General features: G+C 38.8%; 1 protein-coding gene across 5 annotated transcripts in view; it reads left to right on the top strand.

The window, feature by feature from the left end:
- Positions 1-26,299, top strand: part of LOC126175966 (zinc finger CCCH domain-containing protein 18) — a 122,272-nt gene that overhangs the window by 40,845 nt on the left and 55,128 nt on the right. For 2 of the 5 annotated variants that reach the window (XM_049923059.1, XM_049923058.1), the window contains exons 3-7: positions 11,893-12,019; positions 18,307-18,393; positions 18,495-18,649; positions 21,869-22,237; positions 22,610-22,771. In XM_049923059.1, the coding sequence (XP_049779016.1) occupies positions 11,893-12,019; positions 18,307-18,393; positions 18,495-18,649; positions 21,869-22,237; positions 22,610-22,771 (900 nt within the window). The remainder of the gene's footprint in view (positions 1-11,892; positions 12,020-18,306; positions 18,394-18,494; positions 18,650-21,868; positions 22,238-22,609; positions 22,772-26,299) is intronic. The other 3 variants (XM_049923062.1, XM_049923060.1, XM_049923061.1) reach the window with 3 other exon arrangements.

Below are 26,299 nucleotides of genomic sequence, written 5' to 3'. Positions count from 1 at the left end.
GGTAGCCTCTACCTTCCTTCCACTAAGCATGGCCCTGGTTCACCTACATATAGTGGTCCCCAGGTCATGAACATCTGCTGCTCTTACCATGGAATCAAAGGTCATGTTACTGAAGGCCCCCTTGATATCCAGGAAGATGCAGAGGGCTATTTCTTGGAAGTGAAGAGCTTTTTCCACCTTCCCAATGAGTTGGTGGAGAGCTGTCTCACATGATTTACCTGGTTGGTATGCGTGTTGGTTCGAGTGTAGAGGGAGCCTACTCAGCCTCCTCTCCCCAACATATACATTAACCAGTTTTTCCAATGTTTTGAGAATGAAGGAGGAAAGACTGATTGGTCTCATATCCTTGGCCTTGGTATGATCAATTCTCCCTGGCTTTGGAATGAAGACAACCTTCACTGCCCTCCAAGCATTGGGAATGATTCCTACTGCTAGGCTAACCCTGAATAGCTGGCACAGGACTCTTATGAGCTTTCCTCCTGCCTGTTGCAGGAGAGCTGGAAAAATTCCATCTGGGCCAGGTGACTTGAACGGTTGGAATGTTCCCACCGCCCACTGGATTTTGTTGAAGTTCACACACTCCTTGGCCGATTCCCAGTCCTCTCTTAGAGTGCCTGAGAACCATTGTCTCTCTGGGGTCACATACTGGTCTGTGTTGTCTGGCAGAGGAAAGTGAGTTTTGAGGAGCAATTCCAGGGTCTCATGTGCTGTCTTTGTTTATTCCCCAGCCTCCTACCTCAGTGTACCTCCTGGATTGGTTGGTACTCTAGTGAGAATCTTGTGAAGTCTGGCTTGTGCAGCTGTGCCCTCCATTTCCTCACAGAATGCCTTCCAGGATGCCTCCTTTGCTTGTCTGATTGCAAGATCGTAATTGACAAGGGCCTCACGATATTTAGCCCATTGCCCTTTATGTCTCACAATATTAAACAGTCTCCGTACCTGTTTTCTTTGCATTTCCAGTTCGTTATTCCACCAAGGAACGCTTCTATTTGTGCCCTTCCTGGTGATTGTGCAGTTGTCCTGATATAAGGTCACTATGGCAGAGGTAACAGCCTCTGCTACTTCCTCAAATTCTACTGGATTCCTTATTGAGGTTTTAATTTCTGATAAGCCTAAGTCAAGGTCCCTTCTATATGTCTCCCAGTCTGTTTTCCTGGGATTCCTATAGGTCATGGTCTGTCTGATTCCCATTTCAACCTTGAATGTTATGTACATGTGGTCCGATGGGGATTGCTCCAACACCACGTGCCATTGTTTGACATAGCTACCCATCATCATGGAGCCAAATGTTATGTCAATTATTTCTTCCCTTCTGCTATTCCTAAATATAGGTTTGTTGCCCCTATTCAGGACCTCTGAGTTGTTAGCTAAAAGAGATTCAAGAAGGTACTCACCTCTACTGTTGATGTCCTTGCTGCCCCACACTAGGTTGTGGGCATTGGCGTCACATCCCACCAGCAGTTGATCACCTTGCCGATGGCAAGTCTCGACCAGTCTCTTCACCTCCAAAGGAGGAGGAGAGCTGTTTTCATAAGGAAGATATGCTAAGGCCAAAATAATTTCCCTCATGATACCTTCCTCACATTGCTGCATTTTAATGGTCACTAAGTCCCTAGTGCAGAAATCCATCATTGGCACGAAAGAAATGCCATTTCTTACACAGATGCATGTTCTGGAGTTTCTTAGATTACTAGCATAGATCAGTTTACCTCTGGTGCCACCGAGGCCTGGTACACCCCCTTTGTATAAATAGGGTTCTTGTATCAGGGCCACGTCCACTTCCTGTCTCCCCAGGCAGCGACTCAGGGCAACAGAGGCCCATTTACTGTGCTGCAGATTAATCTGCAGCACCTCCAGGTTCCATCTTGCTGCCATCTTTGAGGTCTTTGAGAACCTGACCTGCGAAAACCCTAAAAACAGTTTCATGTCCTGCTCCCGCATCACCTTCAGGGACTTCACTGACCTCCACCACCAGGGTTTGTCCTTCCAGAGCACTGGTAAATCACTCTCCAGTCTTCTGTCGAGACTTTTGGGTTCTGGGCCCCTATTTTCCTGAACAGAGTCTTGGAAGACACTTCCTTAAGGATCTTAGGTACCCATAATGATATCTTTGCGGTCTTAAGAAGCTCCGCTGCTATCTTAATCAGCAACTTCGCATCTTCCAACGGGAATTTCATGGGCACCTTGTCCTTGAGCCATTCCACCGTGTGCACTCCCTCACAGACAAAAATGAGTGCACCATGATCTAGATAGACCCTCCTGAAGTTGGGTCCTGGGCCAGTGTCGCCTCCAACCTTTTCATAGAGGGCCATCTGTACCAGTTCCTCCTGTTGTGAGGTGATGGCCACCAGTGGATAACGTTCATGGATAACTGCCATCCTAAAATCCGAGACTGCAGTATAAGGTCTGTTTCCCTTTTTCTTGCCTCGGTTTTTTCTTTACTCGCTTATCCAGGGAGGAGGGGGTCTTTGATTCCTCCCTTATCCGCTTACTACATGTCTTTGATATTGTGGGGGTCTGCATATCCTCTTCAACGTGAGACTGTTTTTTCCTGGGGGGCCTAGGTTCTAGTCCCTTTAATTCCCTCCACTTGTCTTTAGGAAGCCATTCTTTCCCTTCCTTTTTCCTCTGTTCCTTGAGTATCTTTCTCCTCTGGGCCCCAGACGAGCCTTTGATCTTAATCTGGTCTAGCTTCTCAGTTACAGTTCCTACTTCTGGCTCAGGTCTAGACCCTGATTCAGTAGTGGGAATGCCTTCCATTGGTTCTGTCCCCAATGTTTGGGTATCTGAGGTCTCAATTTGCCCCTCAGTTTGTTTTTCTTTATTTCCTATAATTGTGTCCACATTGGTCCCATGAGATTTGGGGATCTAGAAGGTCCACAGCACGAATACCCCCGCACTGTGTAAGGTAATTACTCAGGGAGGTCGCCCGGTATCCCTGAGGCACTGTTTACGACACATCTTTCCATGTGCCATGCACCCCTCTGCATGGATTGCATCACACCTTGGATTGGGTCAGGGAATAGGGTAGGACTAGGACTGGATAGGGAAGATGGGATGTTGTGGGACACTCTTAGTCTGATCCATCGGCTGAGGCCTTTCCGGCAGTAGGTCCTCTACCTTTGGCATAGCCCTCAGCTTCCCGCGGATACGCAAGCCTCTCCACCCGCACAGACAGTGCTTCATCAAGGTGGTGTCCCCCAGAGAGGGACGGAAGCCTTAATCCCTACACATTATAAAAATGGATGTATGTATGTGTGTGTATATGTTCCACATCTCCTAAAGCACTGCACCGATTTCAGCCAAATTTGGTACACATATCCCTGACCGTTAGGCAACAATCTCTGTGGTGTAAGAGCCACTACTTTTCATATTTCAGGAGATATGGCGTCACACAGTAAAATTCATGAAAAACTCCCATTCTGTGTATAATGGTTAAATTCATTACTTCTGTGCTAAGAACTCTATTCTCAACATATTTTGAAGACAGTACTTACATATGCCACTGAATGTACATACAGAAATATATCATTGTACGACATGTAGTTCAAGAAATATGACTTCATAAGCACTATGTCAGGGGGAAAAAATGCCGCATCATGCACGAAGTTTTAATACATTTATTGTTAACTGCTGTGACAGTCCCACATTCAGGTCAACTTAAGGAAATCCCTGACACCAGTCGGCTTTTTTGACAGCTTTCAACTGCGAAGTGCAAATGGTGGTAGGTGAAAACATTACCCATCTATAGAGCTACAAAGAGGTGGTGTCATAGAGAAATTCACTAAATAGCATTGTAGTTAAGCGAAGCAGCTGTATTTATACAATCATACATTATGCATATTTCTTTGTATGACTGTTTCATAGTTTCAAGGGTGTTTTCATGAATATGCAGAAATTAAATTTTTTCGATGTTACGCTACAAACATAATTCACTTTTGTTTTCATTTCTAATAGAAAAATGACATAATGGGAACCCTGGCAATGCAGGGTTTGTTAGATTTCGAAGTGGTCTTTGTTGACTTGCTTTAGCTTAGTCAGTAACCCCAAGACCATTGCAAGCACTTTTACCGTGTACTGTGGTCAAGTAGAGCTGTTCTGCATCAGAATTGTAACCAGTCTTGTCAAGACATATTTTTTCTTTGTTTTGGTTTTTGTATTGTGCAGGAGTGCCACTAGTAAAACACAACATATTTTTTATGTTAGTGTCAGACATGGTCAGAACAGTGTTCTCATGGGCCCCATAGGTACTCTACAAGGTCACATTATTGCCAAGGATTATGTAATAACTATGGCTGACCAGGTTCCTCTCATACTACAGTGTTGTTTCCCCAATGGTAATACTGTGTTTCAGGACAACAGGGCCACTGTTCACACACTTCACTTCATCCAGAACTAATTTTGTGAGGATAAGGATGTACAGTGACATCTCCCCTAACCATCACAGTCACCGGATATTGGTATTATTGAGCCTTTGTGGTCTACTTTGAATAGAAGGCTGCATGATTGCTATCCGCCTCCATTATTCTTACCAGAATTTTCCACTAGTTTGCAGTAAGAATGGTGTAAGAATCCCTTGAAAACCGTTTAGGAGCTCTGTTTATTTGTTCGGAGATGACTGGAAAATTTTGAATTACGGCGGGAATTCCTCCACCGCATTAGGCACGGTAATGTATTTTTTCCATTTTCTTGTCTGCCTCCTATACCTATAAATACTTTAATGGAAAAAACTATTGTAACAGTATAAATCAAGCTGAAGCAGAAATTCCATGCTTTGTCATTGTTGACCATTCCTTCCAATATTAACTGCAATGAAATGTAGGTGCAGTGCAACTGTGTGTTACAGTATTTAAGAATTAATTTCCCTGTCAGCCCATTCTTTCTCCATCCTCAGACTTTTATCAGAGGCAACAGAAATATGTGAGAAACTTCCTGGCAGACTGAAACTGTGTGCCAGATTGAGGCTGTAATTTGGGACTCATGTCTTTCATGGTCAAGTGCCACCAGGAACTTTCATATCAGTGCACACCCCACTGCAGAGTGAAAGTTTCATTCTGAACACACATTTTGGTGAGAAAATATGAAAGGAATGTTTTCAAGATTTTTGAAAAAAAAATTTTTTTTCAATATGAAATTAATATCATAGTAATGTTATTTTGCATATCGTATCAAATCAACTCATAGTTGAAAAGCCTTAAAATGACACCAGCTCTACTCTGTGGCTTGAGTTGTTTTTTTAATATACTCAAGTTTATTCCCCAAAACCTTTGGGCAACCAGACAAACGTTTTTAAAACTCAAAAACAAAAAACTGAAAGTATCAAAAACTATTAGAATTTGCTGCATTTGTTAGCTTCATGGGTACTATTAACTATTAAAAAATCAGAGTAGTTGGAGAGACCAAGGCCCAAAAATGAACCAAAATTATATTAGTTGATATGGATTGACCGTAATGGGAGTGATGTACCACTTTCATCACAGTTCTGTGTAAACGGAAAATGGTTCCCAATATTTACAGTATTTAGCAAAAATACATATGTATTCAAAATCATAACATAAAAACAACATTAATACAAGTATAAAATAATACTCCAGTGTTGTGTGAGAGTGAGTGGATCAATATTAATGTCTAAGAAAAGGTGGTATTGAGACTTTATTTTTTATTTGCCACCTTTAAAACAATGCAATCATAGTTTGTAGCACTCCCTTTTACCCCGATGACTGCCGTGACACATTGTGGCACTGATGTTAGAAAAGCATTGAGAATAGAAGGATCCATGCTGCTGAAATACCACACACAAATTGTGAAGATCGTTCAGGGTTGATTCCAAGCTGTGCAAATCTTGCTTGATTGCATCCCACATGTGCTCAGTAAGATTGAAATATGATGAGCTAAAGGTCACAAAAGCACATAGTCTAGCGAGTGACCCCGAAACTATTCTGATACAATTAGAGTTGATGAGGTGCTACATTGTTTTGCTCAATGTAAAGATTGCCTGCTGGATGCTGTAGATGCACAAGTGGGTGCACATAATTGGCAAGAGGTTCATGTTTTGTTTGTCTGTGAAAACCATTGGAAGACTTACCAAAAGTCCAATTTCAGCCCATGTAAACATCCTTCATGTGAGAATATGTCTGCCAACTGACTGACTGGTTCCATGTTGACTAGTTGGATGCATACTCTTGGGTGTGGTGTATTCATACCCTGCTATCATTGGTGCTGTAGTCTATCTTTTTACATGCTTCAATTATCCAATGACAGTTTCTTGCCTCCATGCTAATCGTTAAACCCTGTGAACAGAGATACACGAGTGAGATGGTGGTTTCTGTGTCCCATATGGTTGGTATGGCAGCTCACTAATTATTGTGCAGCATTGAAATGGTGTTTTGTTGCACTGTGCACAATCTGTCAGACGTTATAAATTGTGAAAGTCACTTGTGTCCACTGTCTTCAGTATGGTACTGCCCACACGAGATAGCTGTGGCAGTATTGCTCTTTCCAGAATCAAGGTACTCATGATACTTCCTTTACGCAGTGTCATATGAAAAGGCCATTGCCTGCATGATCTCATATGTCAAGTTTGCATCGCGTGTGGCATTCATGGTCTGGTCATAGTCAAAAGCATTTCTTGTGCATTTTATCTATACATCACAGTCACCAAAGTATTCCTAAAAACAAAGATGATGTGACTTACCAAATGAAAGTGCTGGCAGGTCGACAGACACACAAACGAACACAAACATACACACAAAATTCAAGCTTTCGCAACAAACTGTTGCCTCATCAGGAAAGAGGGAAGGAGAGGGAAAGACGAAAGGATGTGGGTTTTAAGGGAGAGGGTAAGGAGTCATTCCAGTCCCGGGAGCGGAAAGACTTACCTTAGGGGGAAAAAAGGACGGGTATACACTCGCACACACACACATATCCATCCACACATATACAGACACAAGCAGACATATTTCTGCTTGTGTCTGTATATGTGTGGATGGATATGTGTGTATGTGCGAGTGTATACCCGTCCTTTTTTCCCCCTAAGGTAAGTCTTTCCGCTCCCGGGACTGGAATGACTCCTTACCCTCTCCCTTAAAACCCACATCCTTTCGTCTTTCCCTCTCCTTCCCTCTTTCCTGATGAGGCAACAGTTTGTTGCGAAAGCTTGAATTTTGTGTGTATGTTTGTGTTCGTTTGTGTGTCTGTCGACCTGCCAGCACTTTCATTTGGTAAGTCACATCATCTTTGTTTTTAGGTATATTTTTCCTACGTGGAATGTTTCCTTCTATTATCACCAAAGTATTCTATACACATAGTAAGATCTTAAGCTTTTTGCTTGTCTGTGCCATCCAGGATTCCCTGCTTGTTAATTTACATTTAACATCCTACAGTCACATTGTGATCAATAATTATTTAATTGCATTTTCACAATGTTACTGTGGCTATATTCATAATATGGAGTCAATCCATGCAAGAAATTTTTCATACAGAATTTCAGGATTTACAAACGGGAAAGAGAGAAAATCATGACAGATGGGTTACTGATAAAATGGGCACATTAGTGAAACCACTAACAAAAGCATTACTGATATTAGTAGCAAACAACTGATGTAAGAAATATTAGTACAGCATTATGCAGATGCATTGTTAAAAAGAAAATTCAAACAATGTGAGATGGGTTTCATAGATTGTGTGTGATATATGGTAGGAATGATATCAACATTAACTAGCTTCCACTAGTCCTTTAGTTTGAATGCCAAACTTTGAAATTCTAAATTTTTCCCCACAGTATGTGCATTTTGTGGTCCTTTTAAAATGGATAGTGATATCAATGTGGAAGGCAATACTCCAACTTTCGTGCACTACATCATTTGATCTAAGTGTTTGACTGACATAGAGTAGAACTGGTAGTGACCATATAGCTGACAATCTAGGTTTTCAAGGCTACTGCATACTTTATATTAGTATTATGGTGTTTTAATTTTTTTTAGTCGCCACATTATGTTGATGTAATGTATCAGCTAATAAATTGTTATTCATTAATGTCACTACATGTTCTATTATTATGAAAGTGAAGTAAGCCATAAAGCAAAGTAATTTTGATGTAAGTATGTATTTCCATTCAAAATTTAAAGAGATGGGTTTAATTCCCAACAGTAAGGACACTTACAACTGATCTTCCTCAATCTGGGCACTGGATTCTGTTATATTTGAGGCTCACAATAATCTTCTTAATGGTGAATGGATACAGTACTAATCACCGTGTCTTAATAGTTTGTAAAAATAAACCCTATATGCACTGCCTAACATAATTGGGCAGATGGTAGAACGTATGGATGTGGGAAGAGAGGTAACCTTGATTTCCCTTTTCAGACTAGAGAAGATCCTCACTTGATCTAATTATTACTGTTGTCTCGTTATTACTAATGAAGCACATAGGGAATTCCTGAGTAACTTTCATTGTGTCTTAAGAAGGTATTGTTCCAGTTTTGAACATTTAAGGCAATTATTTGTTGGATAGTGCATTTTTTATTGTTTTTTCACAGATGGTGGACAGCTTCAGAAACAAGGTTTCTGATGTTGAATTCCTATATTCATAGAATCCTACTTTCCTAATAGTACTTAGCTATTGAGCTGGTCATAATTATGCCAACATTATAAAAACAGATTTCCATCTCTCAAGAGTCTGTTTTAAGGATATGTTTTAATTGTTGTGATGGTGAGTAGCACTGTTTATTGGTCAGTTGTAGCTGATAATGAAGAAATTGTAGGAAAGAGGTAGGTTCAGTTGGTCTCAGTTACCCATTGGTAAGACAGCATCAGATTTAACTGCTATATTTGTATTTTGATCTATTCAAACTTCAGTGTGTCTCCTAAATTTTAAGACTTAGATGAGATTTCTGGGCTTGACGTTTGATAGATGGTAAACACACTTGGTTACCACACAATGTGGTAAGGCCTGAAGTTACTTCATTTTACTTGTAAGTCATGGGAAGCAGACAGCACATTTGCATCCATTCCATAACATTTTTGTGATTCCAACTTGATTGTGTATCCTCTGTGGGTGGCACAGCAAAGGGAAATGTATACTGTAAATTCTAGATACTATTTTACCTGAGAGAATTAGGTTACCAAAAAGTTCGTTTTCAGGCTTGTGATGAAGTGTGTTGCACATAGTGTGTATTTCAGTTTCCTGCATTCCACATTGTTTGATTATTGATCCATTTGGGGAATTTATAGAGACTTTCTATAGACAGTGACATCCTTTGGATTTGTATTAGCTGTGCCTCATAGCACTTAGTTAAGGTTAGATCACAATCTTTGTGTTATGACAGAGATGTTCACCACTTGTTTGGACGTAATGAAAAATCAAAGTGACTGTACTTCATAATATAACATTGAATTCATTCTGTTTTGCCCGCATCTCGTGTTCGTACGGTAGCGTTCTCGCTTCCGAAGCCCGGGTTCCCGGGTTCGATTCCCGGCGGGGTCAGGGATTTTCTCTGCCTCGTGATGGCTGGGTGTTGTGTGCTGTCCTTAGGTTAGTTAGGTTTAAGTAGTTCTAAGTTCTAGGGGACTGATGACCATAGCTGTTAAGTCCCATAGTGCTCAGAGCCATTTTCATTCTGTTTTATGTTAAATCATGGATTTTAACACCTACACTGTTGTATTTTTTTAATGTGCCCTTAAAACTTGTTAGTTAAGGGGACATTGTACGTGATATTTTCTGTTTTCTTCTCCATAATGGACTTTGGACTTTCCTGACATTTTGGTATATAATACATTAAAATTGGACAATTGTGAGACCTTCAAATAATAATTTGAATGTTGACGTGTGACTGTCAAATTTTGCATCTACGCATATACTGCCACAGTTGAGCAGTCATATCTGGGGAACTACACTGTCTAGAAGGCTGTGAATTGCTTTGTTTTGTGCCTACTGCTACATCTCAGAAGTTGGCATTACAAATAAAACAATCAGTCCTTTGTTTTTGATATTAGTTTTTGTTGAAAGTAGTGTGATTATCAGCTCTATTTTTGTAGTAAGCTAACTTCTGTCGCCTTTTATACACAAATAAAATGACGAAGCATAAAAGTATCTTCAAGAAATGCAGATTTGTGGGTAACAGATATGTGAGACCTGCATTTTCTTCTGAAGTAATTGAAAACACCGATGCCATGTCATGCTTTGTGTCCACCTGCACCAAACACTTGGTGTAAACGTAGGCAAGCTGAATTTTCTAACACCCTGCATGAATTTACACATAAACATTCTCTTCCTTCGGCAGTAATGGAGGCAATCAAACCTATTTACAGAGATTTGGCAAATCCTGAGCTACTAAAAAGTGTTTACATGGGAAGACGCAGAATGTGAATGAGTCCTTCAGTAATATTGTGTGGTGCCGTGTGCCTAATAATGTATTTGTTGGCCTTATGACCCTTAAAGTTAGCAGTGTCTGATGCTGTAATAACTTTTAATGGTGGGAACTGTGAAAGACTTAAGGTTCTGGAGAAGTTAGGGGTAAGATTTGGACAGAACACAGCTAAAGGACTGCAGGAACTGGATGAGCTGTTCAGCAAATGACAAAAGAAGCAAGAAAGAAAAGGAGGCGGCAAGCACTGGGCTGTTGTGACACTGAAGAAGACACAGACTATTGGCCAGGGCAATTCTAGTGCATAAAAGATGCAGGGAGAGACATGAAATTTTCGCAGCATGCCAAGTGTGAGATTCAACACATATGGAACTAGAATAATTAAAATATCCTGAGTTGTTTTATTTTTATGTTCATTTATTTACAAAATTGGAAAAAAATTGGAGTGTTTAGGGAAAAAAAGATAACATGCCCCACAATACAATTTTAGTAACAATTCTAGTTCAGTGTATCCAGAAAGGTGCGTTCAGTAATTAAGGAAAATTGTAAGTTGGTGTCTTAAAACGTTTCCGAGATAATGGGTCAAAAAATTCGATAACATTGGCGGCATAGGACATACAATGTCCCCTTAAATGAGTGCCCCAGTTTACTTTGCTCAAAATTGATTAAATAGACAAAGTGTGATCATTTGGCGGAACTGTCTTTCTGAGTACCATTCCAAGAATTTGACATCTGCACCAAAGTGAGAAGTGTTGCAGAACATTAAACATTTCCTTTTACTTACCAAGTGTGTGCCACGATTCAGGGGAAATCAGGTTATGAGCTGGCAAAGACTGCACAGTTCTACCCGTAATCGCGTACTATTAAGGCAAGATCGGTTGCAAGGTGATTAGAATCTAATGAGTGTAATTGTCAGTATTCCAACAACACAATATTGTAGCATATGGTCTTCCAGTAACTAGTACAAATTTTAGTGAAGTAGGTAGTAAGTGAATGACTATGCCTATACTCATATTAGTACAATGTTTAAGTTATTAGGCTATTTGACTGTTTGCTTTCCATTTCATTTCATGACAGAACAGCACTAAGAGTTTTAAAGTTTTATTTAATATCTGAGCTTTCTCATAAAGTGATAGAAGATTTCAGCCTGTTTTCAAGGCAGCCAAAAAGCTATTTATCATTAAGAGAGATGATTTAATCAGGTACCTTTCTCAGAATAATTGTGTGCATCTTTGTTGTGTTACTTTAACGGTGTTTTTATGTGATGTCCATATTAAAAATTATGGTGATATGTGCTTGAATGTAAATGTGAAATGGATGAATCGAGAGGGTGTGACGGGGAGGGTGGGATTTTAACAAGAACTTTACATTATCAAAGTATCTTTGTTAAATCTTGTAATTAGATTTACTGGAAGTCACACATATCCTAAATTATCTAGAAGCATCATTGCTAACATCATCAAAGTATTAACCAATTTTTACAATGTATGTTAATTTACATATATTTTTCTATTATTTCCACTTCAAGATTTCTGCATCCTGGTGTGACTGACAAAGGAAATTACACAATGTTTGATATGGTGAGGCCTCTTGTGCCGATGAATGGTCCACCAGTATACCCAGTGATGGACTACAGGCCATATGAGAGAGTACCTGTAAGTAATATTTTTCTTCCTGAAATTATTGGGATGTCTGCTATTTGTGTACACATTTAACTGTAGAAATATCTCTCTGTACATAAAGAACATGATACATGTGTTTTGTTTTCATCTGGTAGTGGTGCCGTAATCTGTCTTTCATTGTGCAAAATGCTCAGAAAGTTATTTTCACTCTTATAGTACAAGTTACTAGAAAAAAGTTATAATACACTGAGATAGATGAACATTTGAAAATTAAGTTTTCCAGATGTTGATTCTTTTTCAATATCCAGAAATATTAAATGACAACAAAGCAAATCAGTTTAAAAAATACTGCGTAGAAATCTTTCAAATTTAATATATACATGGTCGTCAATTGATAGTGACCAGGCCAAATATCTCACGAAATAAGCATCAAACGAAAAAACTACAAAGAACGAAACTCATCTAGCTTGAAGGGGGAAACCAGATGGCGCTATGGTTGGCCCACTAGATGGCGCTGCCACAGGTCAAAGGGATATCAACTGTGTTTTTCTAAATAGGAACCCACATTTTTTTTATTACATATTCGTGTAGTACGTAAAGAAATATGAATGTTTTAGTTGGACCACTTTTTTCGCTTTGTGATAGATGGCACTGTAATAGTCACAAACATATAAGTACATGGTATCACGTAACATTCCGCCAGTGCGGATGGTATTTGCTTCGTGATACATTACCCGTGTTAAAATGGACCGTTTACCAAGGTCGATATCGTGTTGATGTATGGCTATTGTGTGCTATGTATGCTGCTCGGTATCCCAGACGACATCATCCAAGTGTCCAGACCATTCGCTGGGTAGTTAAGTTATTTAAGGAAACAGGAAGTGTTCAGCCTCATGTGAAACGTCAACCATGACCTGCAACAAATGATGATGCCCAAGTAGGTGTTTTAGCTGCTGTCGCGGCTAATCCGCACTTCAGTAGCAGACAAATTGCGTGAGAATCGGGAATCTCAAAAACGTTGGTGTTGAGAATGCTACATCAACATCGATTGCACCCGTACCATATTTCTACGCAACAGGAATTGCATGGCGACGAATTTGAATGTCGTGTACAGTTCTGCCACTGGGCACAAGAGAAATTGTGGGACGATGACAGATTTTTTGCACGTGTTCTATTTAGTGACGAAGTGTCATTCACCAACAGCGGTAACATAAACTGGCATAATATGCACTATTGGGCGACTGAAAGTCCACGATGGCTGTGACAAGTGGAACATCAGCAACCTTGGTGGGTTAATGTATGGTGCGGCATTATGGGAGGAAGGATAATTGGTCCCATTTTATCGATGGCAATCTAAATGGTGCAATGTTTGCTGATTTCCTATGTAATGTTCTACCGATGTTACTACAAGATGTTTCACTACATGACAGAATGGCAATGTATTTCCAACATGATGGATGTCGGGCACATAGCTCGCGTGCAGTTGAAGCGGTATTGAATAGCATATTTCATGACAGGTGGATTGGTCGTTGAAGCACCATACCATGGCCTGCACGTTCACCAGATCTGACGTCCCTGGATTTCTTTCTGTGGGGAAAGTTGAAGGATATTTGCTATCGTGATCCATCTACAACGCCTGACAACATGCGTCAGCACATTGTCAATGCATGTGTGAACATTACTGGAGGAGAACTACTCACTCTTGAGAGGAATGGCGTTATACGTATTGCCAAATGCATTGAGGTTGACGGACATCATTTTGAACATTTATTGCATTAATGTGGTATTTACAGGTAATCGTGCTGTAACAGCATGCATTCTCAGAAATGATAAGTTCACAAAGGTACATGTATCACATTGGAACAACTGAAATAAAATGTTGAAACGTGCCTACACTCTGTATTTTAATTTTAAAAAAACCTACCTGTTACCAACTGTTCGTCTAAAATTGTGAGCCATATGTTTGTGACTATTACAGCACCATCTATCACAAAGTGAAAAAAGTGGTCCAACTAAAACATTCATATTTCTTTACATACTACACGAATATGTAATAAAAAATGGGGGTTCCTATTTAAGGTTGATATCCATTTGACCTATGGCAGCACCATCTAGCGGGCCAACCATAGCGCCCTTCAAGCTAGACAAGTTTCGTTCTTTGTAGATTTTTCGTTTGACGCTTTTTTCTTGAGATATTTGGCCCGGTCACGATCAATGGACCACCCTGTATACCAGAATAACCAGTTTTGATTAATTTTTGTACAATGATGTCCTAGATTTCTCTGACTTCATAGTTTACAGTATCCCAGCAGTTGACAAATACTGCATATTTTAACTGCTTTTGACCAAGGCAGGTTTTCTTCCCCAACATTTTGAGGAATAGATTTTAGTAGAAGTCCAAAAGTATTGAAGCTGTAGTGTTGTACCTAGATTATTTGAAAATTTTTGAACTGTGCTTTTCTTTGATATGAAACACAACAATATTGAGTAATTAATTTAAGTTTGCAAAAATAAAAATTCATTTTTCAAAATCTTGAAACATCCAGTCAGAAAAACATACCAATGTTGCATGCATCAAATAATAGAAGGTCTCTTAACCTCTCAAGTGTGAGTTAATTTAAGTGCTTTCTGGAAAAATTAAGGTAGTCATCACTAAGTAGCTTTTGAAGATAGTTGACGCCAATGTCTGATGTGTTTAAAAGGTGCTTTTGATCGACACGAGGCACTATCAAAAACTTGCTGCTAGAGCTGGTTTACAAAGGCCATTTGAAAATCAAATAATAACACCCAAGCAGCATACAGTTTTGCACAAGAAACTGTTCCTGGCATCCAATTTGAAATTTGTACTACAAAAAAATACTTAAAAAGTCAAATAAATTATTGCTGTGATTTAGTAATTTAAAAGCTTTCCAAGGGAGTCATTCTACATTCTCCCATTCGAGTGTCTGCAATTAAGTCGTAATCTTTGAGTGATAAATCAAGTATGCATAAAGTTTCTAAACAACATTCTTGCTCTGAAGACTTGAGTTTCATTGAACGTGGGATGGTTACAGTGGCCTTAACTCGTTGTGACTATTTTCCACAATTTGTTTTGTTGGCTTCATTCTTTAAAAGGGCCATCAAAGAAATTCCACATGTTCTTCGTCCAAAGTGGCCTTCCGCATCATTTTTTAATACGGAAATCTTAGATGTGTCAGCTGGTTGTATCCTAAGAATGTAGAGCTCAGGATGACAACTTGAAGTGTTATACATTAACTTGGATAATACATCACCATTACCATTTTCTTAAAAAGAGATAATGCAGCGAAAACCTCCCAAAAGTGGGACTTCAAGTAACATACAGTATAACCCCGCTGTTACGTTCCCGGAATAAACATTTTCATCTGTCCCATCAAATTTCTTATGCCCACAATGTTAATTTGCACCAGATTTTGTGTCAACATATTTTTCATTTTACTTTGATTTAAGCATTATTTAAAAATGTTTGTGGAGAAAAAATGCCGCTGGCATGATGTTGGCTGTCCAGTGGTGTTTACAAATATTACGTGGTTAAGTTTCTTGACACCATGGCACTCTCCTCAGCAGATTTGAACAGGTAAACACGTAGAAGTTGGAACAATTCATGCCATATCTCCCGCTGCTGCCAAGCTCTACTTGGCATGGTGGCTGATCGGGAGTAACTAGGTTCTTTTGAATGAAGATATCATGACCAATCACAATCATTTCCAGATTGTCTCTTCTGCGCAAATGCAGTTTTGTGATTGTTGTGATCATCGTGTCACCTTTGTCGAACCATATTTAGTGTGTTTTGGTGTGTGGCCACTTGGCGCACTAGTTGACAGTCATTCACTTTGCAATGCTCAAATGTTTTTAGTTTAAACACAATGTGGGTTACGTATTTCATTCATGCTAAGCAAAACATGTTCTGAGAATTTATTCTCTTGTCAAGTGCAGTATTTACGTATGTATTTTTTGTGATGTTACAAACAATGTGAATGATAGTTTGCGTGTGTGGTTTTCTGCATAACTGATGAGGCACAGTATCTGATAACCTCAAAAGGCAACTACAGTGTAAGAGACGCAGAATAACACACATTCAAATAACACGCAAAATACTTATGTACGTATTTGCACTTGACGGTGAGAAAAATTTCTCGAAACGCGTCAAACTAAGCATGAAAAATTACGTAACTAGTGCAGTATTTCATTATTTAAATAATGAATGACAGTTGCTGGCTTTCAAAATCATCGATTATGACATGTGAAATTGAGTCAAACATTCGTACTTCCCAGACAGCTATCAGTTCCAATTACATCAGCAATTTTTATTATCTAATAAACCTTCATTAGATAATAAACAAGTCACTGACAAGTATTTTGATTTTGCTTAGTTTTGATATATGTAAGGGGTATCCTAAACATAACTTTTACAGCATAAAACATTATTTCCCAAATTTTAAATTTTCCTGCGTCTACGCCATGTTTTTGAAGTCCCTTGAAAAGTGTAAAAGTGGGGTTTCTCTGTAGTTAAAGTGTTTGCGTTATGCATCCTTTTTATTTTATTTATATTTATCCTTTCTTCCAGAAAGAAATTTATTAAAACTCTTCTGGCAGTAATGCAGATTTGCATTAAAATATTTCTAATGTAGTTGTTCCTATTTAAGGTAACTGTAGTTGCATATATAGTACAGTATTAATAAATATCTTATTAAATTCGTAGTAAGGCTAATACCTCAACTAGTTTCTGAATGGAAGTACTGATTTCATTGTTTGTTGCTAAATTCTAGATATTTTATGTAATGTAACGTTTTACTTTGATTTTCAAGAACCCATTCTTTCTCCATCTTGAAATTAATGAACATACCTATGAAAGACAGGTTTTTTAAGGAAAAAACGGAAAGTGTTTTGAGATTTTCTGCTTTGTTTTACTTTGTTATTGAGAGATTTTAGTAAAATCTGACAAATGTTACAGCATCATAATGTTCAATAACAAATTAAAGCTTAATCCAAGATCTTTGCAGTAATATCAGATTAAATTTTGTAGTGTCAATAGTTTTGAAGTTATGGATATTTATGTTTCGTGACATTCTCAGAATAATTAGCAATTTTCATTCCTTGAAAACTGAAAAGCACAGGATCTGTACTTGAGTGCTTTTTCTATGGGTACATAAATAAACGAAAAATAATGTATACAACTTTCTGATATTGACACCTATATTTTATTTGATATGGAGGGACCTGCCAGTTTATGAAAGTGAGATTTGATTGTCCGTACTGTCACTGAATTAGTTTTTCAGTGAATTAGTTTTTCAGTGAATAATATCATCTGCTTATGCTTGACCATTAAGGACTGTCATTTATAAGATACTTTTAAAGGAATGTCATATGGTTTTAGTCACAAAGTCTGTATAAATTAATGACTCACAGTCAGTGAGTCCCAAAAGTGTTGATTGTTAACAGAATATTAAAAAGAATGACAGCCGTCCTTACATATGGCTTTACTGTATGTTACTAACTAAACCAAACATTTGCATTTCTATAGATGGAGAAAACGTTTCTGCAATTGCATACATTGCACTGGCAATTCTTCAGTGCATCTCTGACAATAATAGAAGGTGTTCCAGATTGATGCCAAGTTAGTAACTGTAATATTTAGACAGCTCATGCTTTTGTTGATGAGCAGTAACATTTCCATTTTTTCTATTAAAACTGGCGGTGAATATGAAACAGTATAGAGGCTTCAGAAAGGTTGCTTTACAGTTAGTGTTTCCTTATTGATACTAATGTGCATTAAGCTCAATACAAATGCCATAATATCCTTTGTAGAACTGCAGCACAGATGTGGCTGTGCTATTAGTAGTAGTAGTAATAATAATAATAATAATAATAATAATAATAATAATAATAATATGGTGCAACAATCTGTTGCAAGTCTTTCAGTGAGATGCCATTTCGGCAGCTTTCATGTCCATGTGCCAGTGGCACAGTAAAATAGTCAGGTGCAAGTTTTTCGATTAGATGCCCCTTTGGTAGCTTGTGTGCATGTGTGCCAGCGGCACCTGGTGTTTCCTGGCTGTCATCCGTCCGAGTATTAATAGAGACCGATGTTGCTTAACTTCGGCAATTGGGTAAGTAGTAGTTTATCCAGTGTGGCAAGGCCATTGACACACATATGGTGGAACAGATAGATAAATGCAGAGCAGGAATAAAATTTAGTGTGTTCAGTGGCAGAGACTATATGAGAATCATTTATAGTGGATTTAATAGAGGGAAAGATTAACAATAGTTGTAACTGATTTCTTATTTTTTAACTGTTCAAGATGGGTGCTCCTTACGCAGGACCTCGGAAAGATGACCCACCAGTTTTTGAGTCAGCTTGGGAAAGAGGCTTGCGGCAGGCTAAAGAGGTAAGATACTATAAAATAATCTGACATCAATCGTGGGCATCGGTGCTTGAAAATTTCCCTGGTGTAGACTTTTTAAACAGCAGCACATTCTCTCCCAACAGATGATGCGGAAGTCCACGAAGCGCAAGGAAACAGATATGGATTTTGAAGAGAAGAAGATGAATCTTAGTCTCGGCCAAGAAGAATTGGATAAGGAGAATGATTACTACACACGTCCAGCTAGTCCAATACTGAGAGACGACGCAGATCGGTGGGGGTTTGTTGCTTTATACTTCAATTTTTTCAAATTTAGTTTGCTTGCTTGTGTGTGTGTGTGTGTGTGTGTGTGTGTGTGTGTGTGTGTGTGTGTTTATTTATTTATTTAAAGGATAGTAACTTAATGTTTAAACATCTCAATGGAAATGATAGAAAGAATTACAGATTACTGCAGAAACATTTTTTGTGGCTAACAGGCTGGTAGAGAGAGGAAAACAGCACTTTAGAATTAAAGTAATTATTCAGTTAAAGTTTAGTGAAACTTATGTTTTGACACTTCAGCCTCCTAATTCTCAGTTGGTAAGCTACATGCAAACACCGTAATTAAATCACTTTACGTGAAAACAGTATTTTAGCAGACAAGCACCTAGAGTGGCATTGTACAACCATTCTGCTTCTAATACTGTACTCATGTGAAAACTAGCATTTAAGGTGTAGTAACATTATTATGCACATCTATTACTTTGTAATCCAATTTCAGCTTTCGCTATAGGAAACTTAAACCATATGTTACCTACATGTAACTTCTCTCATTATCCTTGTCATATTATGTAGACAGTCTACTTCCTCCTAACTGTATCCCTTTCTGTGAACCTCTGTGTCTATAGGGTAGAATGGAGCTTCTTCCTTGTTGGCCATACCATGTTCTAGACTTGTCAAAGAAAAAAAGAAAAAAAGGTTTGAACTGTATGCCTGGGAAAGAAGGAAGTCTCATGTGATATGGGAAGAGAGTAGTTAAAGGACTTCCTGCATAATACAGTACAGAAAATAGCATATGTACCTCCGTGTGATTGTGAAGGGAAAATTTGAGACATGATGCTTCCCACACATGCACACACGTTCCCCTACTGCCGCCCCCCCCCCCCAATACCCTTCCACAAACAAACAAAAACACCCCCCCCCCCCCCCACACACACACACTTTAATGTCAAATTTTGTGCAACTAATTGATTGGGTGGCCTTATATTAGTCTAGTGGGGTATTCATACCAATTATGTTTATTAACAATGACAGCAGAATATTGGCATAATTTCTATCAGTTATTGCATAAAATCAGTTACCACATTGGTCTCACAGTAGCAGCCTTATTCAAGCACTGCTACAAATATTGATCTTTCTTGTTGCTCTTCTGTCACCACCAACAGATATCCATGAATTAAATGTAGTATGAGACTAATTAAATTTATATCTCATCAGTGAAACTGAAAATTTTTTCATAAACACCGAACAAAAGATATCTAATGAATCTTAAGGGAACCTAGTATAAACTAGGGGAAACTATAGGACACAAAAAGGTAGACATAATTTTAGCACAGCAAGGATAGCCAACCATTGTTGTATATATTGACACCTATGTTGATTATTGTGTAAGAAAAATCGCTTCAGGCTTCCACATGAACTTTTTTTTCCTTTCACAGTTACAAACTCTAGTAAAGAATGAAAGGGGAAAAAAAAAAAAACAGTCTAATGTAACTGGCACCTTCTCCTTGAACGTGTGAAGGACATAGATGTAGGCACAACTAATGTTGAGAAGCAACTGAAAGAATTGAAAACAAGTAAGTTGCCAGTTCCAGATTGAATCCCAGTTCAGTTTTACAAAGAGCACTCTTCATCATTGGCCCCTTACTTAGCTCACATTTACTCCTGCCCTGTGGAAATTACCAAGTGACTGGGCAAAGCACAGGTGATTCCTGTAAATAAGAAAGATAAAAGAATGGACCCCCAAAATTAAACACCAATATCCTTAACATCAGTTTGCTGAAGAACTCTTGAGCCTGTTGTAAGTTTGAATATAATAAATTTCCTTGACAAGGAAAAGCTTCTGTCCAGAAAGTGGCAAGGACGTAGAAAGCATCGCTTGTCTGAAACTGGGCATGTACTTTTGTCACACAATGTCTATGAACTGTGGGCGAAGGGTAACAGGCAGATTGCATATTCCTAGATTTCCAGAAAGTGTTGGTCACAGTGCCTCGCTGGACTGTTGACAAAGGTCTGAGCATACGGAATAGGTCCCCAGATATGTAAGTGGCTCAAATATTTTTTAAGTAATAGAAACCAGAACATTGTCCTTGTTGGCAAGTGTTCATAAGAGAGAAGGGTGTTGTCAGGACTGCCCCAGGGAAGCTTGATAGTGTGAAAGGACAACTCTTGTTCTCTGTATACATAAATGATATGACGGATAGGGAAAGCGGCAATCTGTGACTGTTGCTGATGGTGCTGTAATATATGGGAAAGTGTCGTCATTGATTCACTGTAGGAGGGTACAGAATGCCTTAGAATTTCTATTTGGTGTGATAAATGTCAGCTTGTTCTTAATGTAGAAAAATGTAAGCTAATGTGGCTGAGTTGGAGAAACAATTTTGTAATGTCCAAATACAGGATTAGTAGTGTGCTGCTTGACACAATCACCTAGATTAAATATCTAGGCGTTAACATTGCAGAGCAGTGTGAAATTAAATGACCCTGTTGGGATTGTGGTAGAGAATGTGAATGGTAGGTTTCAGCATATTGGAAGAATTTTAGGAAAGTGTTGTTCATCTATGAAGGAGACCCTTATAGAACACTAGTACGACCCACGAGGTTGCATTGAAGAAAGACATCGATTAAATTCAGAGGTGTGCTGCTGCATTTGTTACTGTTAGAATTTATCGGCACAAAATTACAGTGGAAATGCTTCATGAACTCGAGTTTCCAGAGGAGGAAAGATGACAATGTTTTTGTGGAACATTATTGAGAAAATTGGGAGAACCAGCATTTGTGGCTGATTGCCACTAACATACATTTTGCGTAAGAACAGTGAGTACAGGATAAGAGAAATTAGGACTCTTACGGAGGCATGTCGACAGTTGTGTTTCCCCCTCGCTTCATTTACAAGTATAACTGGAAAGGGAATGGCTAGTAGTGGTACAGGGTACCCTCCACAATTTCTCATGTGTTTGAGTGTTGCCAGTTAGTGTGCTGCCTGTTTTGTAGGTTGCACATGTCTGTAGACTAGCTTCTGTTTCTATGTGCCCTTTTACGTGTATTGCTTTCCTTTAAATGCCCAATGATAATTGATGTTGGAAATGCAATAATTTACAGTTTTCTGTGACACCATCTGATTGTCCAATTTGTATAACAACACTCAGACTGTTTGTTAAAGCTTCTTTGTTTTCTCTTTGAAATAATTAAGTGATAAGGACATTCAGTCCTGATTGTAGTGCCTCTCTTCTTCTGACAGAGGTTATATGTATGACAGCATGAGACCAGATGCAGAGACAAAGTACCGCCCTCACGTCCGAGAGAGCAGCATATTGGCAGACCGATTCGAAGATGTGCCAGAGTCTCCATACTACCACAGCTCCCGAGGAGGCAGCGACTATTGGCGGCGTGTTCACTACGAACCTGGAGAGTCACGTGCTCTTCGTGTGGAAGCTGAGTACAGCAGAAGTGAACGTTCAAGCAAGTACCACCAGCGTTCCAGTGGGCCTTCCTCAGACTACTATGACAAATATGATAAGAAAAGTAATTCTAGTAGCAGTCGTCAGAAACCACCACCGTCACGAGAAGTCATTGTGGAGCGCGCAGAGAAAGCTTGGCGGGATGACAGGTGATCTGTAGTTGCTTTCATAGTTATTTCATTTTATTTTATCTTCATCTTGTGCTTAGATTTGATCAGAAAGAAACATTTAGTGATTTTATTGTCTGTGCTTAATTTGATTTATTCATGGTTTGTAACTTTTTGGTAAACAGAGGTAACACATAATTGAGTAATATTCTACTGTTACTTTATATGTCTCTGAAGATATGTGTATAGTAGTTAAATGTGTGAAAAAAAGAAATATTTACATTTTGTCACATAACTCAAGAAACATTCATTTATCTTTTTGACTCTTAATGTATTAAATTGATTGCTTTAGAGGTTAGTAGAACCATTGATTCTATTCATTACCTGCTAATGAGCAAACCTCTGTGATTCCAGGTATGCAGAAATATCTGTTCCAAGCCACAGAGGCCGGGGAGATGAGTGGGCTGATCCATGGATGCGTTCAAAGTCACCATCCAGTAGAAAAACAGGATCATCAAACAAATGGCCCACTCGGCGTCCTTCTTATTCATCAGCATCCTCCTACTCTTCGTCTAGGTATGTGCCAGTTGTTTTGAAAATGATTCTTAGTGTGCTGTTTTTTACTGCATTAGAGGCCATGAAAATAAACTGACTTTATATAATAATATCTGTAAGTTACAGGATATGGTTGTCCGTACAGATGAGGTATCTTTATAAAAGGTACCTGGCAGCATTGTGACATGTTGTACAGTGAACAGATACAGGGTATACTGAGAAACTGGTGAGTCTTGAGTAGCACTTGCCATGTGGGGTGTTCCTGTATCAGAGGCATGTTGAGTTTCAGTATAGGAGTGTATTGACCTCATATGGTAATACAGGATGTGCATTACTCCATCTGTCATTTTGTGGAGTAACACCTTTCATTAGTGGACAAGGACCTTCTGGCACTCAGCAAAGGTTCAAAGTGGCAATGTTAAGGTTGTGTTCCTTGAGTCTAGAGCAGGCTCATCCAAGAATTGCGCCCGGCAGATACGGTCGGACTCTGTGGGCACAAGTCAGTGTAGTTCAGCACCCTGTATTGCTAGTGTCGGCATAGGAGGGAGAGATATAGATGCAGAGCAAGAGAGACTGCACAGCATTGCTCTGCGCTGGATTGTCTCGCAGTCAGATCCATTGTAACCAAAATAACAGACTAAGCGCAGCTCTGAAAAAGTGGTTGATGACTGGTATAACGAGCAAACTATTTACTTTTTAGGTAACAATTAGTGTTTCTGTGGCAGAATTACTACCCAAAGCTCTAGAAAACAATATCCAAAACAAGAATGAGAGAACAACTTAGTAGTTTTCTGACCCACAGATTGATTCTATCAGTATTCCACATGCACACTTGTCATATGTACTGTAGGCATCTTCTGAAAGATATTTCTTAAATGAACTAGTGTCATAAATATTCTATTTTAGAAATAATTTTACGTAAGGGATATAGAGTCTCATTCTTACCGTTAAGTCTTCCATCTTTCTTTTAGTGTTCAACTCTGAGGTAGGTTTGCAGCAGAGCACCATTCCTCTCTTCTGTCTGCCTTCCTCTTCATTTCCACGTATGTGTTACATCCAACATCATTCATGATCTGTTGCATGTATGATATCCTTGGTCGCCCCTGCTGATTCCTTCCCTCAATAGCTCCTTCTGCTATTGTTCCAGTGATGTTATTGTGTCGTATGATGTGCCCTACAAGTTTGTCTCTTCTTGTTTGTATGTGCCTCCACAGAGATCTGGTTTCCTGTACTCTTCTAAGCACCTCTTCATTTGTTACTTTGTCTCTCTAGCTGATCTTCTTCATCCTTCTATAGCACACATCTCCAGGGCCTCTAGCCGTCTTCTCTCTTCTCTTCCTATTGTCCAAGTTTCACATCCGTATAGGGCCACACTCCAAACAAAACCTTTCATGATACATTTCCTTATTTTCAGACTGATGTTGTTGCTGGTAAGTAAGTTCCTTCTCTGATTAAATTCAATTTTGGCCTTTTGTATTCTGCTCACAATTTCTTTCTGGCTTCTACCATCCCTTGTGATGTTGCTTCCCAGGTAAGTAAATTCCTCTATCACTTCCAGCTCCTCTCTTCCAATCCTCTTTTTCAGAGGTTCAGATTCTACTCCTGTACTGCATACCACCACCTTAGTCTTTTTCTTGTTTATTCTCATTCCATACTGATTGCATAGAATTTTTTCCATTGTTCTGAGGACTTCCTCTAGATCTTCTTTTATCTCCGAGACTATAGCAATATCATCTGCATAACGTAGCATGTCTATATTCTGCCCATTAAATTTGATCCCCACCAGTAGTTTCTCAAACTTGGTCTATAGCTTCTTGGATGAAAGAATTGAATATAAGAGGAGAGAGAGAGCACATCCTTGTCTTACCCTTTTCTAATATTTGCTTCTTGTTCCTGCTGACAGTTCCTAATCACTGCCACCTCACTCTTATAGAAACTGAGTATCACACGGATGTCTTTGTACTTTATTCCACTTTTACGCAGCACTCATTGCCAGATGACGTTATCAAATACCTTTTCCATATCTACAAAGGCAATATAAGTTTGTTTATTTTTCTGTAATTGCTTTTCGGTAACGAGTCTGTGTCAGAGTCGCCTCTCTTGTTCCCAATCCCCTTCTGAAACCAAACTGATCTTCACTCAGCATATCCTCCCACCTTCTCTACAATTCTCTTCAGAACTATTTTTATGATAGTTTTTGATGCATGTGATATTAGGCTTAGAGTTCGGTACTGTTCACATTTTGTAGCTGCTGCCTTCTTTGGTATAGGAACAATGATACATTTCTGGAAGTTTGTCGGTATCTCTCCTATGCTATAGATGACCTAATAAGTTTAAGCAGCATCATTTTCTCGCTGTCATCAGCATTCTTTATTAGTTCTGCAGGGATGTCATCAATACCCATTGCTTTGTTGTCCCATAGTTCTTTTAGAGCTTACTGTTAATAGTTACAAGTAAATATTTTTTGTTGTACTTCATGCTACAGCTTTTTGTGTCGCTTTTCAGAATTTAGACATTGAATCCTTAGTTTGCTGTTTTGTACACAATAATTTTAATTGACCGAGTTTGAAAACTTATTAAAAAATAGAATTAAAATTATAAAAACCTCTAATCCGTACATCGTAAAGGAAGACAATTAACATTTTACATGTTTTTCTTTTTCTAATGAATGATTTTGTCTAGGTCTGGTACAATATTCTGGGAGACTGCTAACATCAAAGAATTAGTCAAATTTTTATCGCGAAGTAGTGAACAGTTCTTAATTTTAGAAAGCTTTAAAAGGGAGACAAAACACTCTCAAATATATGTGGAATCAAACATTGAGAGAACTTTGGGTGGATGCTTGTGCAAACAAGGATACTTCTCTCATGGAAAATGGCTGCAAAAGTCATCCAAATTTTACAAATAAGAAAGCAGTCCTTCAGAAGGACATCCCACTGCAGGTCAATCAGCTCTTGTTGAAACACTTGTGAGACGTCCTCTGCCCGAAGGGAAAACAGGCAAACAAATATATCTAAGGCCAGTTGAAGCTCACTTATCTCCAAAAATCTGTTTTCGAACTCTTCTCGTAATTTGAAAATGATTCGAACATTATCTGAAAAATCCACATCTTCTTTAACGCTGTAATGCAGGGAAGTGTCCACAGTTCTCCTTGCACAACTGTTTCTCCCACAAAATAAGTTTTTTTTTTTTTTTTTAATGCTTGAATTGTCTGCACTACATAAACAACAGAGTGATTTTCGCCTTGGAGTGAAATGTTCAAAGTATTTAAATGACCAGTTAGGTAACTCAAAAAAGCCAAATTCACCACCCACTTAGGATCACAAAATAATTCTCTTGGAGGTCCTTTCACTTTTAAAAAGGTATTGATTTTGTCTCTCAAAGTGAAAAACTGATGAAGCACCTTCCCTCTGCTCAGCCATCTTACTTCGGCGTGGTAGGGGATGTCCAGGTATTCCACTTCGATATCAGACAGAAATTTTTTAAATTGGCAGTGTGCGAGGCCATGCGAATGAAGATAATTAACCGTTTGAACAACTGTGTCCATAG

This window comes from Schistocerca cancellata, chromosome 3 (genome assembly GCF_023864275.1).
Source record: "Schistocerca cancellata isolate TAMUIC-IGC-003103 chromosome 3, iqSchCanc2.1, whole genome shotgun sequence".
NCBI classification, from domain to species: Eukaryota; Metazoa; Arthropoda; class Insecta; order Orthoptera; family Acrididae; genus Schistocerca; species Schistocerca cancellata.
The sequence above is the reverse complement of the archived record's forward strand: the minus strand, read 5'-3'. Positions and strand labels throughout refer to the sequence as shown.